This window comes from Cervus canadensis, chromosome 18 (assembly GCF_019320065.1).
Source record: "Cervus canadensis isolate Bull #8, Minnesota chromosome 18, ASM1932006v1, whole genome shotgun sequence".
NCBI lineage: Eukaryota > Metazoa > Chordata > Mammalia > Artiodactyla > Cervidae > Cervus > Cervus canadensis.
The window spans coordinates 36,748,034-36,769,312 of record NC_057403.1 but is presented as its reverse complement, the minus strand read 5'-3'; the positions used below and the strand labels follow the sequence as shown (position 1 = coordinate 36,769,312).

Below are 21,279 nucleotides of genomic sequence, written 5' to 3'. Positions count from 1 at the left end.
TGTTATTTAACTTACTGGTCATTTTTATTTGGGTTTTCACTAATTTCTAGGTTTTCAAGCCTATGGCTGATGCTGCTGTGAAGATTGTGGAGAAAAACGGCTTCAGTGATAAGATTAAGGTTATCAACAAGCATTCCACTGAGGTGACGGTAGGCCCAGGTGAGAGCAGCACATCTTGTGTCGAAAGCTTTACTTGCTCTTGTGGGAGAGAGAAAAAGGTTTATTTCAGTTCCTGGGAGAGATGCACTCAGGTAATCGCACAGAATTGGGACCTGTCCATGTGCTGGTCTGAAGATAAGCGCTTCTCTATTAGTTTATTTCTCCACTAATTAAAATAAATGAGGAATGAGTAAACCAGAGCTAATCAAGTATATGAGTGTTTATGTAAACAAATGGAACCTTTTGCTTAAGCAAGTTGAAATACTTGTCTGGCTCAATATATCTGGTTTTGAGTTTGTTTGTTTTTTTTTTTTTTAAGTTTTGAAAACTTTTATTTTACATACAAAGAGCTAGTATTATTTCCGCCTAGGGGTGATGTGCTGGATGAGCCATCTAAGGAAGTTCAGTTAGTCCAACTTAATGAAGCCGATGTCCTTTGCATACTGGCGGAAACACTGGCGGCACATATTGAGGCCGTATTTCCGGATCAGACCGTGCCGGTTTGAGCAGACCCGGCAAGAGCGAGAACCCTGGCCGAATTTTCTCGGATGGCTCCAGTAGAGCTGCTGGTGACCCATGTTGCTTTCTCAGTTGCAACGAGGTAAAAGGAACGAGAAAGCGTACACATGCGCTCTTCCTGGTTTTGAGTTTTATTAGACAGAAGCAAAACAGTTAAAGGTTGACAGTGAGAGGTTCACTTAGTTCCAGTATCCAGTCTCAGTATCCAGCGTAAGAGATTTGCTTGTGTAGCTTGGTCTTCGGGTTTTCAGAATATTTTTTATAGTCTGGGAATTTGAATCAGACTTTTGACATTTCACATGCTACTGATACTGGGAGAACACAGTGAAAAAGATTTACAAGAGAAACTTCTAGGATGAGGTTATGGATATTAAACATGCAGTATTTTAAAAGAAGCATCTACATAAATTCAGCATTTTTCTCACATTTGAAAAGCATTTTTTAATGGAGACTCTGAAATGTGCACAAAAGAAGGGATTGATATTCCCTTTATTTATTTTTAAAGTGTTCTGTGCATACAAAAGAGTGCACAGATCATCCCATTTTTAATCAACATTACTGGGGTATGATTTTTTGATTTATTTATTTGGCCATACCACACGGCTTGTGGGATCTTAGTTCCCTGACTACGGGTTGAACCTGGGCCCTCAGCAGTTAAAGTAGAGAGTCTTAACCACTGGCTGCCAGGGAATTTCCTATTGAGGTATAATTTATATAAAGTGGATGCACCCATTTGAAGTGCATAGTTTGAGTTTTAATAAATGTAAACACACTTGTTACCACTTCTACCATCAAGATAGTAGAATGTCTCCATCATGCCCAAAGAGATTCCTCATGACCCTTTACAGGCATTCCACCGATATCTGTGGCCCTAGGCACTCACTGACCTGCTTTCTTCATTATAGATTAGATTTGCCTTTTCTAGAATTTTGAGTGAAATTGGAGTGTATACTTTTCTGTGTCTGCTTTCTTTTCTGTAATACAGTGTTTTTGAGTTTTGTCCAGTGTTTTATGTATCAAGTGTTCATTTCTTTCTGTTAGCATTACTTCATGTGGGTACGTTCCATAATCTGTTCATTCCTTTACCTACTGATGGACATGGGTAGTTTCCTGGATGGGTCTTTTAGTTCACTGATCTTTTTTTCCACAGTGTCTGATCTGCTGTCAAGCACATCTAGTGAACTTTTCATTTCTGATACTGTATTTTTCCTCTTTAAAATTCCCTTTGATTTTTTTTTTTTTAATAACTTCTGCTGTTCTTCTGTGTTTGTGTGTTCCTTTAAATAGTTAACAGATTTATATTAGCTGTTTTAACATCCTTCTATTCCACTGCCTTTCTTTGTCTTTTCTGGGTTGCTTGTATTGACTCATTTTTACCCTGGTTCTGGGTCCTGTTTTCCTTCTTTGCCTGTCTATTAATTTTTATTCAAATGTTGTGTATATTGAGAGATTTACATTGCTAAGTGCTGAGTTTTGTTGTCTTCCCTTAAAAGCTTTGTCTGGCATGCAGTTGGGTTTCTTGCAGATCAGTTTGATCCTTTCAAGGCTTATTTGTAAGCTTTGTTGGCACAGGCTTAGAATAGTGTTAAGACAGGGTTTCTTACTTGCAGCTTTGTTGACATTGTGGGTTTAGTAATTCTTTGCTGGGAAAGTTGTCCTGTGCATGTGGAATGTTCACTACTGGCCTCTTAACTGGTGGAAGCTCATAGCATCTTCCTCAGCACCATTTGTGCCTATAAGAAATGTCTCCAGGTATTGCCAGATGTGCCAAGTGTGGGGTGTGTGCGTGCAAAATCTCACCCTGTTGAGAACCCCTGCTCTAGGGCTGCTTCAGCTATGCTAGTATAGCGTGACCTTTCTGGGGTCTCTCCTGAGTGCCTGGGTCATGGCTGATCAGAACTAGAGTGTTGCTCGGTCCTCTGAGCTCTGACAATTGTTCAGCTTATAGCTACATGGTCATCCTTTGCCCAGCCTTCTAGAGGCTTACCCTATGTGTGTGTGTGGATATATTCAGCAAGAGACATGAAGGGAGCCTTGCGCAGATTTCCGAAGCCCTTTTCCCACGTAGCTTCCTGTCTGACTCTCCTTTGCAAATTCCAGCTGCCTCCACTCCCCTGAACTCGTCTCTGCTATCTCATTCAGCAAGACACTTTGCTTGGCTTCTCACTATGTGTACCAAGGTCTGGAAAGTGCCTTTTGGCTAGAATCCAGGGCAGTAGTAGGGTTCACTTTGTTTCCTGCTGTTCAGTGTCCAAAAACACTTGTTTTATGTGTTTTGCCACGTTTTCTAGTTGATTATGATGGTAGATAGGTCTGAACCCAGTTACTCCGTTTTGACCCAAGGTGGAGAACTTGTGCCGTGTCACCTACTCTGTGCCCTCTCCTGTACCACCTCCAGGCTGTGTGTTGTTCACACACTCAGCTTTCTTAGTATCTTTCTATGTAGTGATTTTAACCTCAATAATGAAATAATTATGTAATTATATATTTAATGTTTCTGTCGCCACACGGCTGAAGCATCTTAAGCTCATGGACTGTGTGATCTTACTAATCATTCCATTCCATGACTTGGCACAGGGCCTGACATATGGACGAATTCAGCCATATTTGTTTAGTGAGTAGACTGTCAACTTTGCTTGGTCCTTAACCCCTGGTAAATGGGAAACACTGCAACTTTGATACTGCCGCAGTTCAGGCCTTCTGAAAACTCTCTCTTCCCAGGCCTCAGGGACATCTCCCAGTCTTCGTTCTCCTTCGCAGCTTCCTTCCTACTCCCAAAATGCTTATTTCCAAGCTTCTGTTCTGAGCTCTTTTAAAAAACAGCTTCTGGGTTTGTTACCTGTTCCCCCGAGATGGATTACGCACCAAGATGTGTAGCAGCCGACTTGGGGCGGCATTTATTCGTCCATCTAGTCATTTGGTGAAAACGTCTGAGGCCCCTGGAGTAACTGCCCCCACTCAGGCTCCCCCTGCACGTGTCCCTTTCTACAGAAGCATTCACAGGCTCTCAAGAAGTATTTCTTGAAATCCATTGGATCATAAAGCTCTGTTTTTGAAGCAGATTTGGACAGTAAATCATTTTAAGTTACATAATTGGCTTAATAAGTATTCAGAAGGTAGAATTGGCAGGGCTTGGTGATTGATTGGGATGTAGGGTGACAAAGAGGGAGGGTTCAAGCATTTAGCTGACGTTTGTTGACTGTTTTGGGGTGCTGCTAGGCATTGTTCTAGGCCCTGGGGTGCAGGGGTCGCCAGGCCAGCTAGGGTACCATCCCAGAGCTGGCCAGTGATGCCCATGTTTCAGGACTGTGTGATTGGTGGTGCCATTCATTGAGCAGAAACATTGGACAGAGAAGCAGGTGTGTGCGAGGGGGTGGTCAGCTTAGTTTGGGACAGTGTATTTCACTTGCAGTCTCCCTTGATATCAGAGGATGGGCAGTGACTTGGAGAGTGGTCTGTGTGCCAGGAGATGGAAGTTTCTTCTCAGCCTCTTTTCATGTCGTGCTGCCTTTGAACACACATGCACTTTATAGGAACTGGACAGGCTTACCTTTGTTATCTAATCACCACCACCATTCGAAGCAGATCTCGTGACCAACGCCTCTTTACAGATGAGGTGACTGATGGTCAGGACTGAAGGTTCAAGGTTAGAAAGTGGGATCCAGGCCCAGGACTCTATGACTCAAGGCTCATGCTCTTCTGCTACACTTGCCTTTGAACTCTTAGGCTGTTCTTTTCTTGCATCACCCGTCCTTGTCCTCTGTGTAGGGAAGATGAGTGGGCTTTGTCAAATAATAATTCATGAGCCATTAGGAGTATATACAGTTAATTCTCCGTGATGAATACCCCTTCCAAAGTCAGTTTTGTTTTGGCTCATTAAAAATTGTAATTGTAGAAGTAAAATTACATTGTATTATGGAGGTTTAAAAAGTAGAAAAGCAGAAAGACCTTCCATAATCCTGCTATCCAAAAAAACTGTTATTTAGGGGATTGTTTGGCAGCAAGAAACTAACTTGATTCAGGGGGATTTAGTATAAGGAACTGGGGCCTCTGAATTCTGGATCTCAGTTGTATCTTTGGGTATCGATGGAATCAACCTCTCTCTTACTTTGATTTTCTCTCCTCTGCAGCCTAGAAGTATTTGAAGTACCAGCATTCAGTCTTTGCTTTTCATATCATTTTTGTTAATTTAATAGTTAATAGTTTAATTGTTTGTATCTCTGCAATTTGCTAGTAAGAGTGAAAACATTTTTGTATAGTTGATTGATTTGCTTTCTATTTTGAATTGTCTGTATTTTTACCTGGTGTTCTTTTGGAATGTTTGTAGGTTTTTTGTTTGTTTTTTTTAAATCAGTTTTACAAGCCCCTTGCAATATTAAATAGAAAAACTGAAAGAGTAGTACAGTGAACACCTATGTTCTCTTAAGCAAGACTTAATCAGTTCTTAGCATTTTGACATATATGTGTATACTAAGGTGGATTTTACTTTTTTCTGAACTGTTGGAAAGTCAGTTGCAGACATGATGACACTTCTAAACACTTTAGCATATATGTGTGCTTTCAGTTATAATGACCTGTTAACTTTTTTTTTTTTTTACATATTTGTTGTAAATATTTGCTCTAATCTGTTGCTTGCTTCTGACTCTTCCCTTGTGTTTCTCAGATGGTGACATGCCATGCCGTGCCAACATCCTGATCACGGAGCTATTTGACACGGAACTGATTGGGGAGGGAGCCCTGCCCTCCTATGAGCATGCACACAGGCACCTCGTGCAGGTAGGGGACTGACAGCCTCCCTCAGGCAAATTGTTGTGATCTCACTTGGCTCTTATCACTGCACAATACTTTGCACAGCCTCAGCCCCTCTCTGTATCCCCTAGGGCACCTTTTGATTCCTATGAGATTTTGGTTCTCCTCAGTCATGACTTCCTCTTGAATGCTGAGTCTTAGTAGGTTAGAGTCAAAAGACTAGAAACTATCTTCAGATTCAGTTCAACAAGCATTCTTACACTGTGTGTAAGGTCTTCTAGCATCCAGGGAGAAGTATAGGATGTCCTTCTTGCTTCCAAGATCCACACCAGTCAGCACTGGTAAGGACTTGATGGGCCCAATGGAGAGGTAGGCAGAAGCACTGCTGATGTTTGGTTTAAGGCCAGTGGAAAAAGTCAAGGGTCAGGACGGAGACGAGGGCCTGCGCGGAGAGGGCGGAATCTGGGAAGGCACTGAGGAAAAGGAGAGATGTCCCAGGCAGAGGACCTGTTTATTGGGTCAGTGAGAACACCAGTCTGCGGTGCTTGTGAGCTCACAGTGGAGAATGGGTAGAGGATAGAAGGCCTTGAATGCCAGGCTGTTGATAACCTTGAGTGGTGATAGCCTTTGACAGTTGTTTTGAGAAGGGAAAGATATGCTGAGCATGTTAGTTCAGAGATGTTGGCCTTGTTTTTTTATGAACATAAACGGGGAGGTAGAGACTGAGGCAGAGGCCAGCTGGGGAGGCGTGTGTGTCTGCTGCTTCTGCCGACACCTGCCCCGTGGGCACCGTTCTCATGAGCCTGGACCTGTCTCAGCCTGGAACTCTCTGCAGGGGTGCTTAAAATTAGTGCCCCTGAAGAGAGGAATGAGGCTCCTCCCAAGGCAGTTGGGACCAGAGTTCACACTGCTCACGTGGTCAGCATGTGAGGTACTTACTCTGCAGATTCCCATACTGTGAGATGTCTCATCATTTCCAAAATACAGAATTCTTTGTTTGAAATTATTTTTTCTCTACATTAAAGCCATCAATTAGATGAATCCCTGAAATAGAGAACAAGGATATTTAGAGTTATGTTAATGTTGTCCAGTTTGTCTTTCTCTGATTCGTCTCATGATTAAAAGGTCCACTAGCAGCTATCCTCAGCTTTCTCTCCCAGTTGGCCCATAGCGGCCAGGTGTTTGCTGTCCACTCTAATCATTGTCCCCATCTGCCCAGCCTGAACTTGAAGGAGCTATGGCATCATGGTCTCCAGTACCTTGTCCCTTTTCTTGGAGGACATTGGAGGTCATGAAACTGGGGTACTGGGGCATCTGACAGTCCATGTGGTGTTGCAGTGGCCCAGGAATTGGTCTCAGAAGACACCTTTATTGGTGCCTTCATTTTGCTGGACACTTTTTAGGGTACCAAGAATATGATGGTGAGCTCCTGGCAAGGCAAATAGGTGGGCAGGTGGTCACAGTACGGCTTGAGGTCCGTTCTGATGGTGTGTGGTGGGGTGAGGTCTTGCCCACCCTGGTGGGGGAAGGTGGGGAGACCCCTAGTGCTTGGTGTGTAGAGGGTGTCAGATGAATGTGTTGGAGGATTGGAGGGAAACTGGATGAGGGGCTATAGCCACAGCCAAGTCGGCAGTTCCCAGTGAGGCCAGGAGGTCAGGTCGGTTGAGGATGGACACAACAGTCTGCTGGGCTGTGCCGTAAGAAAGTTCTAGTGTTTGGGTGAGAGCTGCACTGAAGGGAAGCTCTGAGCCTGGTGCTAGGATTTCTGTTTAACAGGAAGACTTAGACTCTTTCTTCAAAGTCTGTGTGGGAGTTAATCAGCATGACAATTAAGGTTTATTTTTGAAATATTCAAGAGTGTCAGGTAACTAGGAACTTAGCTGACATAAATCATCTTAGACATAACATGTGTCCTTTATGCAGTCTAGTTTCTTACCCAAGGGGACTGGGCTGAAAACAGTTCACTGTCCTAATAGTGATAAGGCATTAGATGTTACTAAACTTGCCTCATATTAGGAAATAAATCTCTTTTGCTCAATGGGAATTACTGTGGGTCAGTGTAACTGGTTATTTTTTTGTTCTTTTGTTTTACTTTTTGAATATAAACTTAGGCAAATTGTGAAGCAGTGCCTCACAGAGCAACTGTCTATGCACAACTGGTAGAGTCCAGGAGGATGTGGTCGTGGAATAAGCTGTTTCCCATCCGTGTTGAGACCAGCCGTGGAGAGCAGGTCATCATCCCCCCCTTGGAACTGGAGAGGTGCCCTGGCGCACCCTCTGTCTGCGACATTCAGCTAAACCAGGTGTCACCCGCTGACTTCACCATCCTCAGCGACGTGCTGCCTATGTTCAGGTACCAAGGAGCCACCCAGGGTCATGGCGCTTGGAGACACTTGGTGGAATTGGGTCTTTGGCAGTCGTTTTTGTGTTCATTTTGACATCAGGAGTCCATTGCAAACAAGTCTCATTGCAGGTGAGGTCACCATAAAAGCTTAAAAATTGACTGTGTGAGCTTAAAATCTGCCTCAGTTCCCAAATGTTCTTCCACAGTGTGGACTTCAGCAAGCAAGTCAGTAGCTCAGCAGCCTGCCATAGCAGGCAGTTTGAACCGCTGGTGTCTGGCCAAGCTCAGGTGGTTCTCTCCTGGTGGGACATTGAAATGGACCGTGAGGGGAAGATCAAGTGCACCATGGCCCCCTTCTGGGCACATTCGAACCCAGAGGAGCTCCAGGTAAGAGGCAGGAGCTGAACACATTTTCATGGAAATCAGGAAGTTGTCATCCACTTTTGGTCCTTGGAAAGGAGCATGTTGAGTCTTAGATTCAAAAGCATTTAGAGACAGAAGGGACTGAGTTCATGGTCAGTACCAGTGGTCACAGTGAACCATAGGGCAGCTTTTGTGTGCTGGCTCTCCTGTGTCTTGGCACAGCTACTGTTAGACCTGGCCCCTAGAGTAATCCCAGGGGACCTCAGATTAGCTTGCAGTAGAGAACCACTCTGGGAGATACAAACTCAGGGAGATAGTGAAGGACAGAGGAGCCTGGCCTGCTGCAGTCCTCGGGGTTGCAAAGAATCAGACACGACTTAGCAACTGACCAGCAGAGAACAGCAGCCTGTCTACAGCCTCATTTTCTGTGACCTTAAAATCTACCTCCTTCAGCTCGATGGAAAGTGGGGAGGATGTGATATACAGAAAATGAAATACATATTTTATTCTTCTTTAATGTGTGGAAAGCTGTTCAGCCTCACTCATAAGAACCATGCAGATTTAAAATGCAGTGAAATACCATTTTTCACCTGTTAGTGAATAAAGTTCAAAGTCTGCAGACTGTTGGTGGAGCTGTGGGGCAGAGCAGGAAAGTGATGGTCAGAGCGTCACAGAGTACAGTGAGACCCACAGTGTGGCAGGATGGAAAGTGACGCCACTTCTAAATACTTAGGCTCTGGTTGGATCTGCCTGTGTGTAGCATGGCATGTGTACCAGGATGCTCACTGCAGCCCTGCTCTGATGGAAAAGACTGGAACAGCCTAGAGGCCACCAGCAGGGACCAGCTAAGTCAGTTCTCCTGCATGCTCAGAGGGCAAGGTGGCTCTCTGCACTGGTGTGGAACTGTCTCGAGGATAGATCAAGTGAAACAATGAGAGGTACAGAATAGTGCATATGGTGCGATTGTGGGAAAATAATGTGTGTGTTTCTGAGTGTATATGTGTGGTGTGTGTATATGAGGGTATCTTTGGAGGAATTTACAGAAATTTGTAAAAAAGTTTGCTTCTGGGAAGGGGGCTGAAGGTTAGGGGTGGAAAGGAAGCTTACTTTCACTCCATGAGCCTTTTATATCTTGAATTTTCTCTCATGTGCATGTTATCCACCCCTCTATACACATTGGAGCTTCCCAGGTGGCACTAGTGGTAAATAGTCCACTTGCCAATGCAGGAGACACAACAGACTTGAGTTTGATCCCTGGGTCAGGAAGATCCCCTGGAGTAGGAAGTGGCAACCCATGTCAATATCCTTGCCTGGAAAATACCATGGACAGAGAAGCCTGGTGGGCAGCAGTCCCTGGGGCTGTGAACAGTCGGAGATGACTGAGCACTGTGTACACAGGGAGGAGAGTGGGAAAGGTGCTTCAGGGCCAGGAATCCAGTCTTCCCTCCACCTGGGAGGCCTTGGGACCAGCCTCTGTGTATTCTGATTTCAGTTACCGCTTGCTAGGCACTGGCTTTATTTTGATTGCTCAGCTGATGGTTCTGGGTGTACACATGGTGACTTCATGGAAGGCCTTAGCATCTCCCCTGAGTTTCTGCTTAGGTCACAGGGTCATGACTGCTGCAGGATTTCAGTCAGTCCTCCTGGGCCCTTGAGCTGCCCCAGCTCGACTCTTCACAGCCTCAGTCCACTGCAGGCTGAGAGAGAGAGAGAGAGAGAGAGTGTGTGTGTGTGTGTCTTGTCTGTCTGTCTGTCTGGTACAGGTTGGGGCGGGGAAGAATTCTCCCACAGAATTCAGATTGCCACTGGGCTGCTTTCTTCTTCTCTAGCATAAGAATTTCATAAAAATGTTAATAATTCTCATTTACATATCTTCAGAGTGTTCCTATGTATAGTTTCTCCCTGAATCCTCATATAAGACTCCCTGGGTAACCACAGAGAGCCTGGCCCAGTGAGGGGAGCAGGACCTCATGTCTAGGTAACGGTGGTGGGTGCTTTTCCCCAGGTCTCCTGGCTGTGGGGCTTGTGTCATCCCTCTGCCAGTGGTGACTTTGGGACTGTTTAGAGTTTGAAGAGCTGCTAATGAATCTCCCTCATAACTTCACTGAGCTGCCCTTGATCAGCCTCAGACAGTGGCTTCTGTCACAGCTCTATAGCATTCGGACCTGGGAGTCTGGTGTGTGGGAAGGACCTGGTGACAGGGAAGTATCGCCGGGGCCCGGGAGGGGTCGGGGAAGGCATAGTAAAGAATGAATAACAAGTTTTAGAGAATCTTTTTTCCCCCTCCTTGTTACTGTTTATTATCCCCAGAGTGTATCTGGTTAGATTTGATTTCTAACTTTTACCTTCAGGGGTTTCCCTTGTGGCTCAGCTCATAAAGAATCCACCTGCAATGTGGGAGACCTGGGTTCCATCCCTGGGTTGGGAAGATCCCCTGGAGAAAGGAAAGGCTACCCACTCCGGTTTTCTGGCCTGGAGAATTCCAGAATTCCATGGACTGTATAGTCCATGGGGTTGCAAAAAGTCAGACATGACTGAGTGGGTTTCACTTTCACTTTTACCTTCAAATAGACATCTTAGAGAGATAGGAATGGCATTCACCGGACTTTAAGTTAAATTCAAGACCGGGTAGGATAGAATGTTTTAACTGAGGAAAAAAAAAACACAACAAGAGAGTTGTGAGTTAAGTTTGATTTGAAGCCAAGTAGGGATTATAGCCTCTAAGATAGCTCTGAGGAGCTGCTCTGAAAGAGGAGGAGGAGTGTGTGTGTGTGAAGATCAGTATATATGTGATTTTAACGAAAGGGAGATACTTGCAGTTAAGTACACATTCTGGCAGAAGGTTGTTGCCAGTCATCAGGTACAGATATCTCTGTTAATGAATTTAGTGCTTTTCTGGATATGAGAAGATACAAGAATTTGGGTTCATAAGATTTTCTGAAAATATCTAACTATCTGAAGCCGTGTTCTTTTGAGTTTTTCCCAGAGTACTGACTCTCTCATTCCTGATTGCCACCCTAAACTCCTTTCAGGATATGTTGAAAGTCAGGGACTACAGTGGTTAGTGACTTCATTCTTATAGAACCAGTGGTGAACAAACAGTATTTAGTTGCTAAATGCCCTCCTGAGAAGTGGTGCTGGCTCTTTTTCCAATTTTTTATTTTGAAAATTTTGAATCCATAAAATAAGTGAAAACGAACATCAGTATGCCCACTACTTAAATTTACCAGTTGTTAATGTCGAAGAGTTGACTCACTGGAAAAGACCCTGATGCTGGGAGGGATTGGGGGCAGGAGGAGAAGGGGACGACAGAGGATAAGATGGCTGGATGGCATCACCGACTCAATGGACACGAGTTTGAGTAAATTCTGGGAGTTGGTGATGGACAGGGAGGCCTGGCGTGCTGTGATTCGTGGGGTTGCAAAGAGTAGGACATGACTGAGTGACGGAACTGAATGTTTACCATATTTGTATTCTTTCTCCATCCTTCCAACTCCACCCCTTCCCCCCCACCCCTGACACACACACAGACATACCCCTCACTCACACACACACACACACACACTGCAGCCCTAAAGCCCACAGCGTTCATGAAGTTTTCGGGCCTTTGGCTTCTCTGACTTGAAAATTTTCTTCCTTATCTCTTTGGCCACAACAGCTACGTGTAGTTCACACAGTGGTCTCTCAGCGAATTGGTTTCTGGCTTGGGTTTTGGCCCCTGGATTTTTGATGCATTGCTCTTGTTGCAGCTTGGTGACAACTGGTTCTCTTCCTGTTTCAGTGGCGGGACCACTGGATGCAGTGTGTGTACTTCCTGCCACAGGAGGAGCCCGTTGTCCAGGGCTCAGCCCTCTGCCTGGTAGCGCACCACGACGACTACTGTGTGTGGTACAGCCTCCAGAAGACCAGGTGTGCCTCCGGCCTTGTGGGGTGGGACACTAGGCTTGTGATATTGTGGGTTCATGTAAATTCCCTCTATGGACCCTGTAGAGGTTTGAGTGGGCACATTTGTATCTGAACCAAATAAGGGCAAAAGTTTGTGGCTGGGTCCCTGTTTGTGTGTACTGAGAGGAGGCTACCCCGGTGGTAGGACCCCCATTTGGGGCAGAAATATATATGAGAAGTCTTGAATTGGAGGGCCTCCGACCTCTAAGGCCCACTCAAGAGCCAGTGCCTAGACTCATGTCCCCTGGAGGACCATGGACGTGTCCCTTGCCCACCTTGATTTCCCTGGTGTAGGTCCCCGTGCTGTGCCGTCATGCTCGCCATTGCCTAGCAGGTCCTCATCCTATATTTGTTCATTTTCTGGTCCAGTCCCGAAAAGAATGGGAGAGTCCACCCAGTGCGCCCCGTGTGTGACTGCCAGGCTCACCTGCTCTGGAACCGGCCTCGGTTTGGAGAGATCAATGATCGGAACAGAACTGATCAATACATCCAGGCCCTGAGGACGGTAAGTGTCCAGCCCTTTGGGTGGTCACAAGCCAGAAGGGGTTTGTCCTGTGGACCCCAGCCCACTGCTCACTTATGATCAGTTGTTTTGTCTTCTGTGCTCTCCTGTCTGTCCACGAGTGGCTTCAACTGGCTCCTACTGGGTGGGCGTTTGAGCTGAGGCTAGGAGCTTGTTTCTGGATCAATAGGGGCTTGTTCTCTGCTCTTCTATGGGAGCCTCTCCCTAGCCCTTGCTGTTGTCCCTCTGGACACTTTGCCTTTATGGTCACCAGCAATTCCTTTGGTGATCCTTGAGGGTTCAGCCACCCCATTATTCTTCTCATTTGCTGTTTTCTTTCTAAAATTTTCTAGATTGTAAATCTGGTCATGTAGCTTTTCTGGAAAACCTTTGCTCCCTGCTGCGTATAGAAGGGGTCTCTCAGCCTGGGGACCACACACAAGGTTTGGATAGAGGGTCTCTGGACCCCTTGGAGTTGTATGCAGAAATATGTGTGCATGTATGCACATGCCTGCATTTGGGGGAGTGGGGAAGGAGGATCCCAGACATTCTGAGTTTCTCTCAGAGGGATCTGTGACTCACAAAGGCATCCCTGATTTGAGGAGTCATTCGACATGCCTGTGGCTATCTGTGCTGTGACTTCACAGGGAAGAGGCCTGTGGTCATGCACTGGGGGGTGGCCTCCAATAAACAGGGCAGGCCTTCAGTGGGGCCTTCTAGGATGGCTTGAGGAGAGTCTCCTGACAGTGGGGTCTGAGTGGGGAGAGGTGAGGCAGAGGGTGTGTTGGAGGGTGAGCTGGTTGCCACCGGGGCCTGGGAGGCACTATGACTGTTGTTGGGGCACAGGAAGATGCAGCCAGGCCATGTGGGCGATGGAGTGAGGAGGAGATGGGATTGAATGATCACAGAGTAGGTTAGGGGGTCAGATGGAAAATGTGCCTGTCAGTTTGTCAACAGGAATTTTCTCAACATTGTAAGAAAATCTGTGCTGAGGTTGCTCTTTTCCTGCAGGTGCTGAAGCCAGACAGTGTCTGCCTGTGCGTCAGTGATGGCAGTCTGCTCTCCATGCTGGCCCATCACCTTGGGGCAGAGCAGGTACTGGCCGTGTGCCTTCTGCCAGCTTCCTGATGACGCTCTTTAGTCACAGTTTTGTGACTAAAACTCTTTGCAAGTGCAGCCGCCACAGACGTTGTGGGTGTGCTTGGGTTGGTGTCTGAGGGGTTGTTGCCTCATGTGCAGGTGGGAGTCAGGCTGTAGCTGTTGCCCTGTAGCTGCAGCTCCTGAGTCTGAACCCGGGGTCAGCACAGAATGTTGTACTATCCAGGGGGATTGTGAGCACAGATGTAGTTGGTTAGGTATTGTCCTTTGCTTTGGAGTTGCTTTTCATGTGGGATTGTGGTTTCCCAACCAGGGATGGCACCCATACCCCCTGCATCGGAAGTGTGGAGTGTTAACCCCTGGACCACCAGCGAAGTCCCTGGAGTTGCATTTTAATCTGTATTTACTTTCTCTGTTGAGTGCATCTCTTACAACTAATAGCATGATATTCTCTTTAGGTATTTACAATAGAGAATTCAGCAGCTTCTCATAGACTGATGAAAAAAGTAAGTGATAATTGTCGTTATTGAAATAATGTGGGGACCTGTGGGGCTTGCCTTCCTGAGTCTGGGATCAATTGCTTTGAATCAGTGTCAGTGTCAGTGCCGAGGGAACTGGGGGGAGTAGCAGCTGCCAGTGACTCTCTCATGACTCCTGAGTCGAGAGCTGGCCTGAAAGTCTTCTGGAGCTGTTGTTGAATAGCAGCGAGCAAAGTTTAGACTCTACTTTGTGTTTTGTGGCTGAAGAAGTGTAGGCTTTTCTCCTCACTTCACTTAAGACCAAAAAACCAAAACTCCTTGCAGTGATAGAACTAAAGTTATTGTTTCTGGGGCACCAGCACCCAGGGAGTCACTGCTCACAAGCTGTCCTGACTGCTTGGTTCTGTGCTGGTGTTTCACATCCTGGCCAGTGACTGGTTTTGATTTCCTTTTGAAGGATAACCCACCCCACCAGGACTACAAGCCTACTTCTGAGCCTTGTCAGTGTGCCTGCAAGAGATATTTCTATTGCTCTTAAGACATTTTGCTCATGATGTCACCTGCAGTCTGTAGGAGGCCCTTGGAGGGGAGAAATTCAGCAGAGTAGCTGAAAGTGGTGCTCCAGAATCGTTTGGCCAGAGAACTGCACACAGATAAAGCAACTCTGAGTTGTGTTCTTTTTCTCAACAAAACCAACACTTTTGTTTTCCCTCTAAGATCTTCAAGGCCAACCACTTGGAAGACAAAATTAATATAATAGAGAAACGACCTGAATTATTAACACCTGCAGACTTGGAGGGTAAAAAGGTGAGTTGAGAGTGCTGTGCATTTGCTCTAGAAAGCATGGCTCTGAGATGGCCTGACTGCCTCCTTCTCTGGGTCTCACCATGGGTCCCCCACTGTTGAGGGTGTGATGAGGTTCACAGAGATGCTTGATGAATGAATACTTGCATTGCTCTCCAATCGCTGCTCTTTATAGTGAGAGCAGAATGGCTGTGCTGGGATGGGCAGAGACACACAGTATCCCCTCCCTTTTTCCGTCACAGCACTGCTCCTGAACCCAGGCTGGTAGTGAGAACCCCGAGTCCCAACCACTAGGCCACCAGGGAACTCCTGAGATTATTTCTGAAGCACATTCCTTCTCGTATTAAACCCTGATTAAAGCTTTTAGTGATCCCCTCTTGCCTCCAAGGCATAGTTCAGTCTCCTTTTCCTGTTATCAGCTACCTTTGGGTGACCTGGCTCCTCTCCACTGCTCTGGCCTCATCCTTTACTGTCCTACCCCACCTGCTCGTCTGGCGAGCTCCCAGAAGGGCCTTGCTCTCATTGTCATTCACACCCCTGTTTTGGCCTCTGCCCATACCTCTGCTTGGACTCCCCGCTCTTTTGCTTTTCTGTCTCCTCTTCATGCATTTGTTCATCTGATCAACAAACTTTCACTGACATCTGCTGTGGGCCAGGCACTGTGTTGGGAATACTGTGCTGCCAGTGTCCCCACTTCTCTGGTCTCCGAGCCTGGTGAGGGAGACGGACTAGTGCTGATAATAAATTGTCAGGATAAAGCTTTGAGTAGGATTTCCAGGATGCCATCCTGGAAGCTCTTCCTGAAGCCCTTAAAATATCTAGGGTCCCACTGTGAGCCCCTTCCTTGTTCTGTCAGAGCTTACCACACTCTGAGAACGGCACCCAGCCTCGTGTGCTCCCCTCTTTCACCCTGCTCTCCTGAGGGCAGGGCTCGTGTCTGTTTCTCATCTTTGTATCCTCAAGGGTAGGTGCAGGCCTTGACGTGTGTGTGGACTGACTGACTGACTGACCAAGTGGGTGAGTGAATGAAAGAATGAATGTGCCTGTGAAACTTGTCCTTTACTCTTCAGCTGAATCCTTCTGATAACCTGGGCCTGCTTCTCTCTCTGATCGGCAGGTTTCTCTCCTCCTGGGTGAGCCTTTCTTCACCACCAGCCTGCTTCCATGGCACAACCTGTACTTCTGGTATGTGCGGACTGCTGTGGACCAACACCTGGGGCCTGGCGCTGTGGTGATGCCCCAGGCCGCCTCACTGCACGTGGTGGTCGTGGAGTTCAGGGTAGGCCACCCAGAGGTTTTCTTGGCAGGGGGTGAGGGTTTCTTGTGTGGACCTTGGATGTAGATGGAGCACCTAGGGTCTTCATGGTTTGAACCTCTCTTTTTCTGTATCAGCACACCACAGGGCTGAATAGAAGAGGCTCGCCTTTGTAAAAATGAAGTAATTTGGCACATGAAATGGAAATGGCTGTGTGTTGTCATTTTACAATTACGGCTTATCAGGATAATTTTAAAATATAAATTGAGAGTTTCAGGAGACAAGCTGTGCAGCTTGCTCTGCTCTCATTAAGGGCTGAGGCTCCAGTTGTTAAAAGCGTTTTGAGATGGGCGAGTCAGCTTCCCTATGCAAGAAAAATGGAAAAGCTTCATTTTCATTTTCTCATCAAAGCAGAACCATAGTCACAAAGTCATTTTGGGAAAGGTATTTTTTATTAAAAGGATTTTTAAATGCTTTTAACCTGAAATATAGAGTGAACTTCATTTGATGTTTCTTTGATAAGGATGGCTTTATCCATTGGTAGCTTAGTGGTTCTGTCACTTACTTTTTGGCCATTTCTTCTGCGTTACGTATTTACTTGACCAGATTTCCATGGGAATTCTGGTTTTCATGGCCAGTGAGGGACTATGGAGAATGATGCTGTTCCCAGGCATATGTCCAAGAGACAGAGGACACCGATTTGACTGGCTTGAGTAACCTCTGGTCTCCTTCTAGGATCCTGTTGTCCTCACACTCTCTTATGGGCACAGAGGCTCAAGAAGTGGTTGACAGAGTTCTTCCCAATGAATCAGTGTTCAGGATGGACAGGGAGGGGTTAGAGAGCCTGTCTGAGTAGCTCTGGTCAGCTGTCCCTCAGTGAGAGGGCTTGGGATCCTGAGAGGCTTTGCAGGTCTGAGGAACCATCCTGGGTCTTTGGTGTCTTTGGGTCCCTTCAGCTGTGGGAGTCTCTTCCAGGCCCGTGGGAGCAGCAAGACGTGCCTCAGGTTTGGAGTTGGGGCAGCCCCAGCCTCTTACTCTTCCTGCTCCTGTCACCACACTTGCGTGTGCCTGAGTGGGTGTCGACATCTATGTGCTGTCCCACAGAACCATGGCCATGCCTGCCCACCCACCCCCATTGGGTGGGTGTGAGTGTTGGCGTGCCCTGGCGGGTGGGTGTCAATGAAGGCTATACCTTCCTTTCAGGACCTGTGGCGGATCCGGAGCCCCTGTGGTGACTGTGAAGGCTTTGATGTGCACATCATGGATGACATGATTAAGGTATGCAGGGCCGCAGCTCCCGCCACAGTGTTCCATCCACACTCCATCGGGCCACAGGCTTCTGAAGGGGATGTCTGGCTTCCATGGAGGGACCTGGGTTGGGCAATGTGGGCAGTATGCAGAGAGCTCCTCTCTTGGGGGCAGCAGAAGCAGGCATACCTGTTCTACTTGGTTCACCGTGAGCATGAACCTGAGAGCCACTGCATCTCCAAGTCTGGCTGGTGTTAGGCCATTCTCAGCCTGGGGCTGTAACCCCTGAATCAGAATTTTGGGCTGGGGCCCGTCTGTCACCAGACCACTGGAACCACTCCTGCCAGTGTCAGCAGCTAGTTCTTTTTTGGGATGGCCTCTCTAGAAGGCGATTTTGGCAACCTTCTGAGCCAGCTGTTTTCATTTTGGGGACCTCATTTCAGGGGACGGTGCTTGAGGATGGAGGTGGGTGGGATATAGAAGGAGGGTTCCTGCAGGGTTATCTATACATTAGCAGGGGATCCAGTCAGCCACCACGGTCTGCAGCTCCCAGAAACGAGGGCAGTCATGAAAATGCCAATGATACTTGACCAGGATAGATGTGAAGAGTCACGAGCCCCGTGAGAAGGGCAGGACAGAGAGCACCATCACATTTTATGTATTAAGAAAATTCACACATGCAATAACTAAATGGAAAGTACAAAGTATATACAACATTTAAAATTTTTTTTAATTATTAAAAAAATTACACATACAGTGAAAAAGGGGTGAAGTAGCAGACACCAAAATGTTAGTTCTGTGATGGGAAGTGGTTAGTTTTTCCTCCCTTTTGCTTCTTTCTGTTTACATTTTCTACAGTGATTGTGGGTTCCTTGTGTAAACATTTTTTAAGTAAAACAAGTCCAGTGGACATTTGCAGTTTTTCATCTTACCTGCCTGCCCACAGCAGATCACTGACTGTACCATGCTCCTGGGAACATCACACACTCTAGCTCCCTCTGGCCACTTCTCAGTCTCCTTCCTGGATTCCTCCCCTCTTCTTATCCCCTGAGGTGTCCTGTGTTCTAGGGCTCCCCTAGGTCCCTGCCCAGACCCCTGTGGCTGTCTCCATTCTATTTGCTGGCCAATTGCCTCCTCTCTCCTGAGCTCTGACCAAAAAGCTGAGAGCAGTGACTCCACTGAGATGTCTTCAGGCGCTCCTACCCACTGCCTCCAGAATCCACCTGCTCCTCCTCCGCCCCTAGTCTGGTCCCTCCCAGTGCTGCTGTCCTAGACCCGCTGTCACTTCATACCTGCCGGCAGGGCTCAGGGCCCCAGCAACCTCCCAGACAAGCCTTCGCCTTCTCATTCAGCTGGTTGTTGGGTTCCATAACCACCAGGTCCTCTGTGAACAAGTTTTAATTCCCCACTGTTACTTGTCTGGGCCACTTACATCTCGTGTCTGACCATATACCCCGCTGCTTCTCCCATCAGCCTTTCTCCACAGGGAGCTTAAGTGAATCTGTAGATCTGAAGTCTGGCCCTGTCTGTCCTCTGCAGGAAAACCCTGAGCCCCCACCTTCACCCCTGCAGCCAGCCCCCGCCACTCTGCTGGCTGCACTCTGCTCTCTGACTATTCCCTGCTGGGCTGTGTGCACTCTGCTCTTTGCTGCCAGCTCCTTGGTAACCTTCAAGAGGCAGCCTAGAGGTCACCCTTCCGGGCAGCTTTCCTGCCCAGCCCTGTTCTTAGCCGGTCAGTGTCCCCTGGACACTGCAGTTGTTCCCCAATTGTCTCCTTCTAGACTGGTAGCCTTGTAGGGTGGTGATCTGGCAGCTGTAGTGTCAGTAAGGGTCACTGAATGGGCAAGTGTCCAAGTGATGGGTGATTTCACCAGTGTAGGCCATTGGTCAAGGTAGCTTGTGAGATGGGCAGTGGCTTTGAATCTTAAAAGGCAGAAAATGAAGCTGAGTGCCTTGCTGAGGAGATTGCTTGTGAGTGGTGCCAGAAGCCAGCTGGTCTGGCCAGGCGCCTGTGGTCTTTTATGGGGGTTCACTTGCCCCACATGACCATGGCAGTTACCGTGAGGGACCAGGGCCATGGCAGTTAGGGACCACTGGCATAGATAAACTCTGGAGATGGGGACAGGAGCCCCTTGTTTCCTGGCCACCTGGCTCTATCTCTGCAGACCCCGGCCTTCTCTTCCCTTCTCAGCGTGCACTGGACTTCAGGGAGAGCAAGGAGGCCGAGCCCCACCCGCTGTGGGAATACCCGTGCCACAGCCTCTCCGAGCCCCAGCAGATCCTGACCTTTGATTTTCGGCAGCCAGTCCCCCTGCAGCCTGTCCATGCTGAGGGCACCATCGAGCTGAGAAGGTGAGCGGAGGCTCCAGTGTCGGGGAGTGAGGAAGGAAGTGGCAGGGCTTGCTTTCTAATAGTTATTGCCTGAATGGCTATAAGCACTTACTTTGGCCACTCTCATGTAGGTGGGATGGCTGTCCTTGTCTCAGCCTTGCCCTTCTTCAAGTGGCCCTGAAATGTGTGGGGGTCCCCATAGCTTCTGGGTAGGGGAAAGAGCCAGAGTGGGCTTGCTCATCCTCCCATATCTGAGGCTCCCTTTGAGCTCAGCGGCATGTTACACACAGCTGCAGAGAAATGTGAGTTTGGTTGCTATGGTTACCCATTGGACCATATTCTTTCCTGAACCCTCCTGGGAATTGAAGCAGCTTAAGAACTGGCAGGGGCTATCATCTTGCTACATGGTCAGGCCCATCCAGCTCCAGCTCCCTTCACGGGGAGGGGCATCTGCTTCCTGGAGGAAGCCACCTCTTGTAACTGGGTGAGGCCATGAGCCTAGAGCCCCTTGGGGCTCCTCTGACAAGGAGGAGGCAAGGCAGCTGCTTGTCTGTGCCTGCTGCCCAGAGTTATCTGGGAGCGATCTAGACTTCGATGCCTGGACTGCTCTCTCAGCCTTCTGGGCCAACCTTTCCATGATCTCAGGTGGAGGAGGCCAGGCTGGCAGCCAGCTGGCCCTGCCCCAGGGTTACTCTGAATACTTGGCCAGACTGTGGGGAGTGAGAGTGGGCACTTTGGTTGCTCAGCAAGAAGGCCACTTTTACTAAGTGGCCTTCATTCAGTCTTAGGAGTCTTAGGAGTCTCCTGACAGGGCAGGATGGAAGTAGGGAGGATGAGTAGTTTCTGAAAAGCAGAGGGCAGCCATGGCCATGCCAGTCTTTCGTGCAGCCGTTTGTTTCTGGTCCCTTTCCACCCCCCACCCCATCTCTAGGCCCGGGAAGAGCCACGGAGCTGTCCTGTGGATGGAATACCACCTGACCCCGGACAGCACAGTCAGCACCGGCCTCCTGAAGCCTGCAGAGGACAAGGTAGTGCTGTGTGCACAGGTCCCTGAGGAGGCGGACCCTGAGAGCAGGTGTCATCATGCCAATCCTTTGAGCTCTGGGTGTTCCGGGTAGTGACGTCTCAGTGGTCCTGGGTCATCCAGCTCCGAACAGCAGTTTCTCACTGCAAGCTGCCTGGGCTGGAGGCTTGCCAGGAGGGGGCTGGCTAGGACATCAGAAGCCCTCACTGCCTTCTTGCTGCTTTCTCTGCAGGGGGACTGTTGCTGGAACCCCCACTGTAAGCAGGCCGTGTACTTCTTCAACACCACACTTGACCCCATAGTGCCGCTGGGCGGCCCGCAGACCGTCACCTACACTGTGGAGTTCCACCCAGACACTGGAGACATCACCATGGATTTCACACTCTCAGATGCCCTGGACCGTGGGTGCTGACCCTCACTTGTTGAGAAATAAAGTGGAGGAGGGCTCTGGGCTCTGAA

The 21,279-nt window shown here is 48.0% G+C and overlaps 2 protein-coding genes across 4 annotated transcripts in view; one reads left to right on the top strand and one right to left on the bottom strand.

Annotated features, from left to right (window-relative positions):
• PRMT7 (protein arginine methyltransferase 7) overlaps positions 1-21,279 on the top strand; it is a 39,556-nt gene extending 18,277 nt beyond the window's left edge. For 2 of the 3 annotated variants that reach the window (XM_043435468.1, XM_043435467.1), the window contains exons 5-18: positions 51-159; positions 5,342-5,454; positions 7,539-7,780; positions 7,978-8,158; positions 11,916-12,043; positions 12,449-12,584; positions 13,593-13,676; positions 14,138-14,185; positions 14,876-14,965; positions 16,080-16,241; positions 17,421-17,495; positions 19,657-19,817; positions 20,728-20,824; positions 21,053-21,279. In XM_043435468.1, the coding sequence (XP_043291403.1) occupies positions 51-159; positions 5,342-5,454; positions 7,539-7,780; positions 7,978-8,158; positions 11,916-12,043; positions 12,449-12,584; positions 13,593-13,676; positions 14,138-14,185; positions 14,876-14,965; positions 16,080-16,241; positions 17,421-17,495; positions 19,657-19,817; positions 20,728-20,824; positions 21,053-21,232 (1,806 nt within the window). In that variant the 3' untranslated portion in view covers positions 21,233-21,279. Of the gene's footprint in view, positions 1-50; positions 160-5,341; positions 5,455-7,538; positions 7,781-7,977; positions 8,159-11,915; positions 12,044-12,448; positions 12,585-13,592; positions 13,677-14,137; positions 14,186-14,875; positions 14,966-16,079; positions 16,242-17,420; positions 17,496-19,630; positions 19,818-20,727; positions 20,825-21,052 lie in introns of those variants that run through there. The other variant, XR_006263267.1, reaches the window with a different exon arrangement.
• LOC122420370 (40S ribosomal protein S29) lies at positions 473-771 on the bottom strand. The gene has a single exon (XM_043435492.1). The coding sequence runs from the start codon at positions 735-737 to the stop codon at positions 567-569; it is 171 nt and encodes a 56-aa protein (XP_043291427.1). The 5' UTR covers positions 738-771; the 3' UTR covers positions 473-566.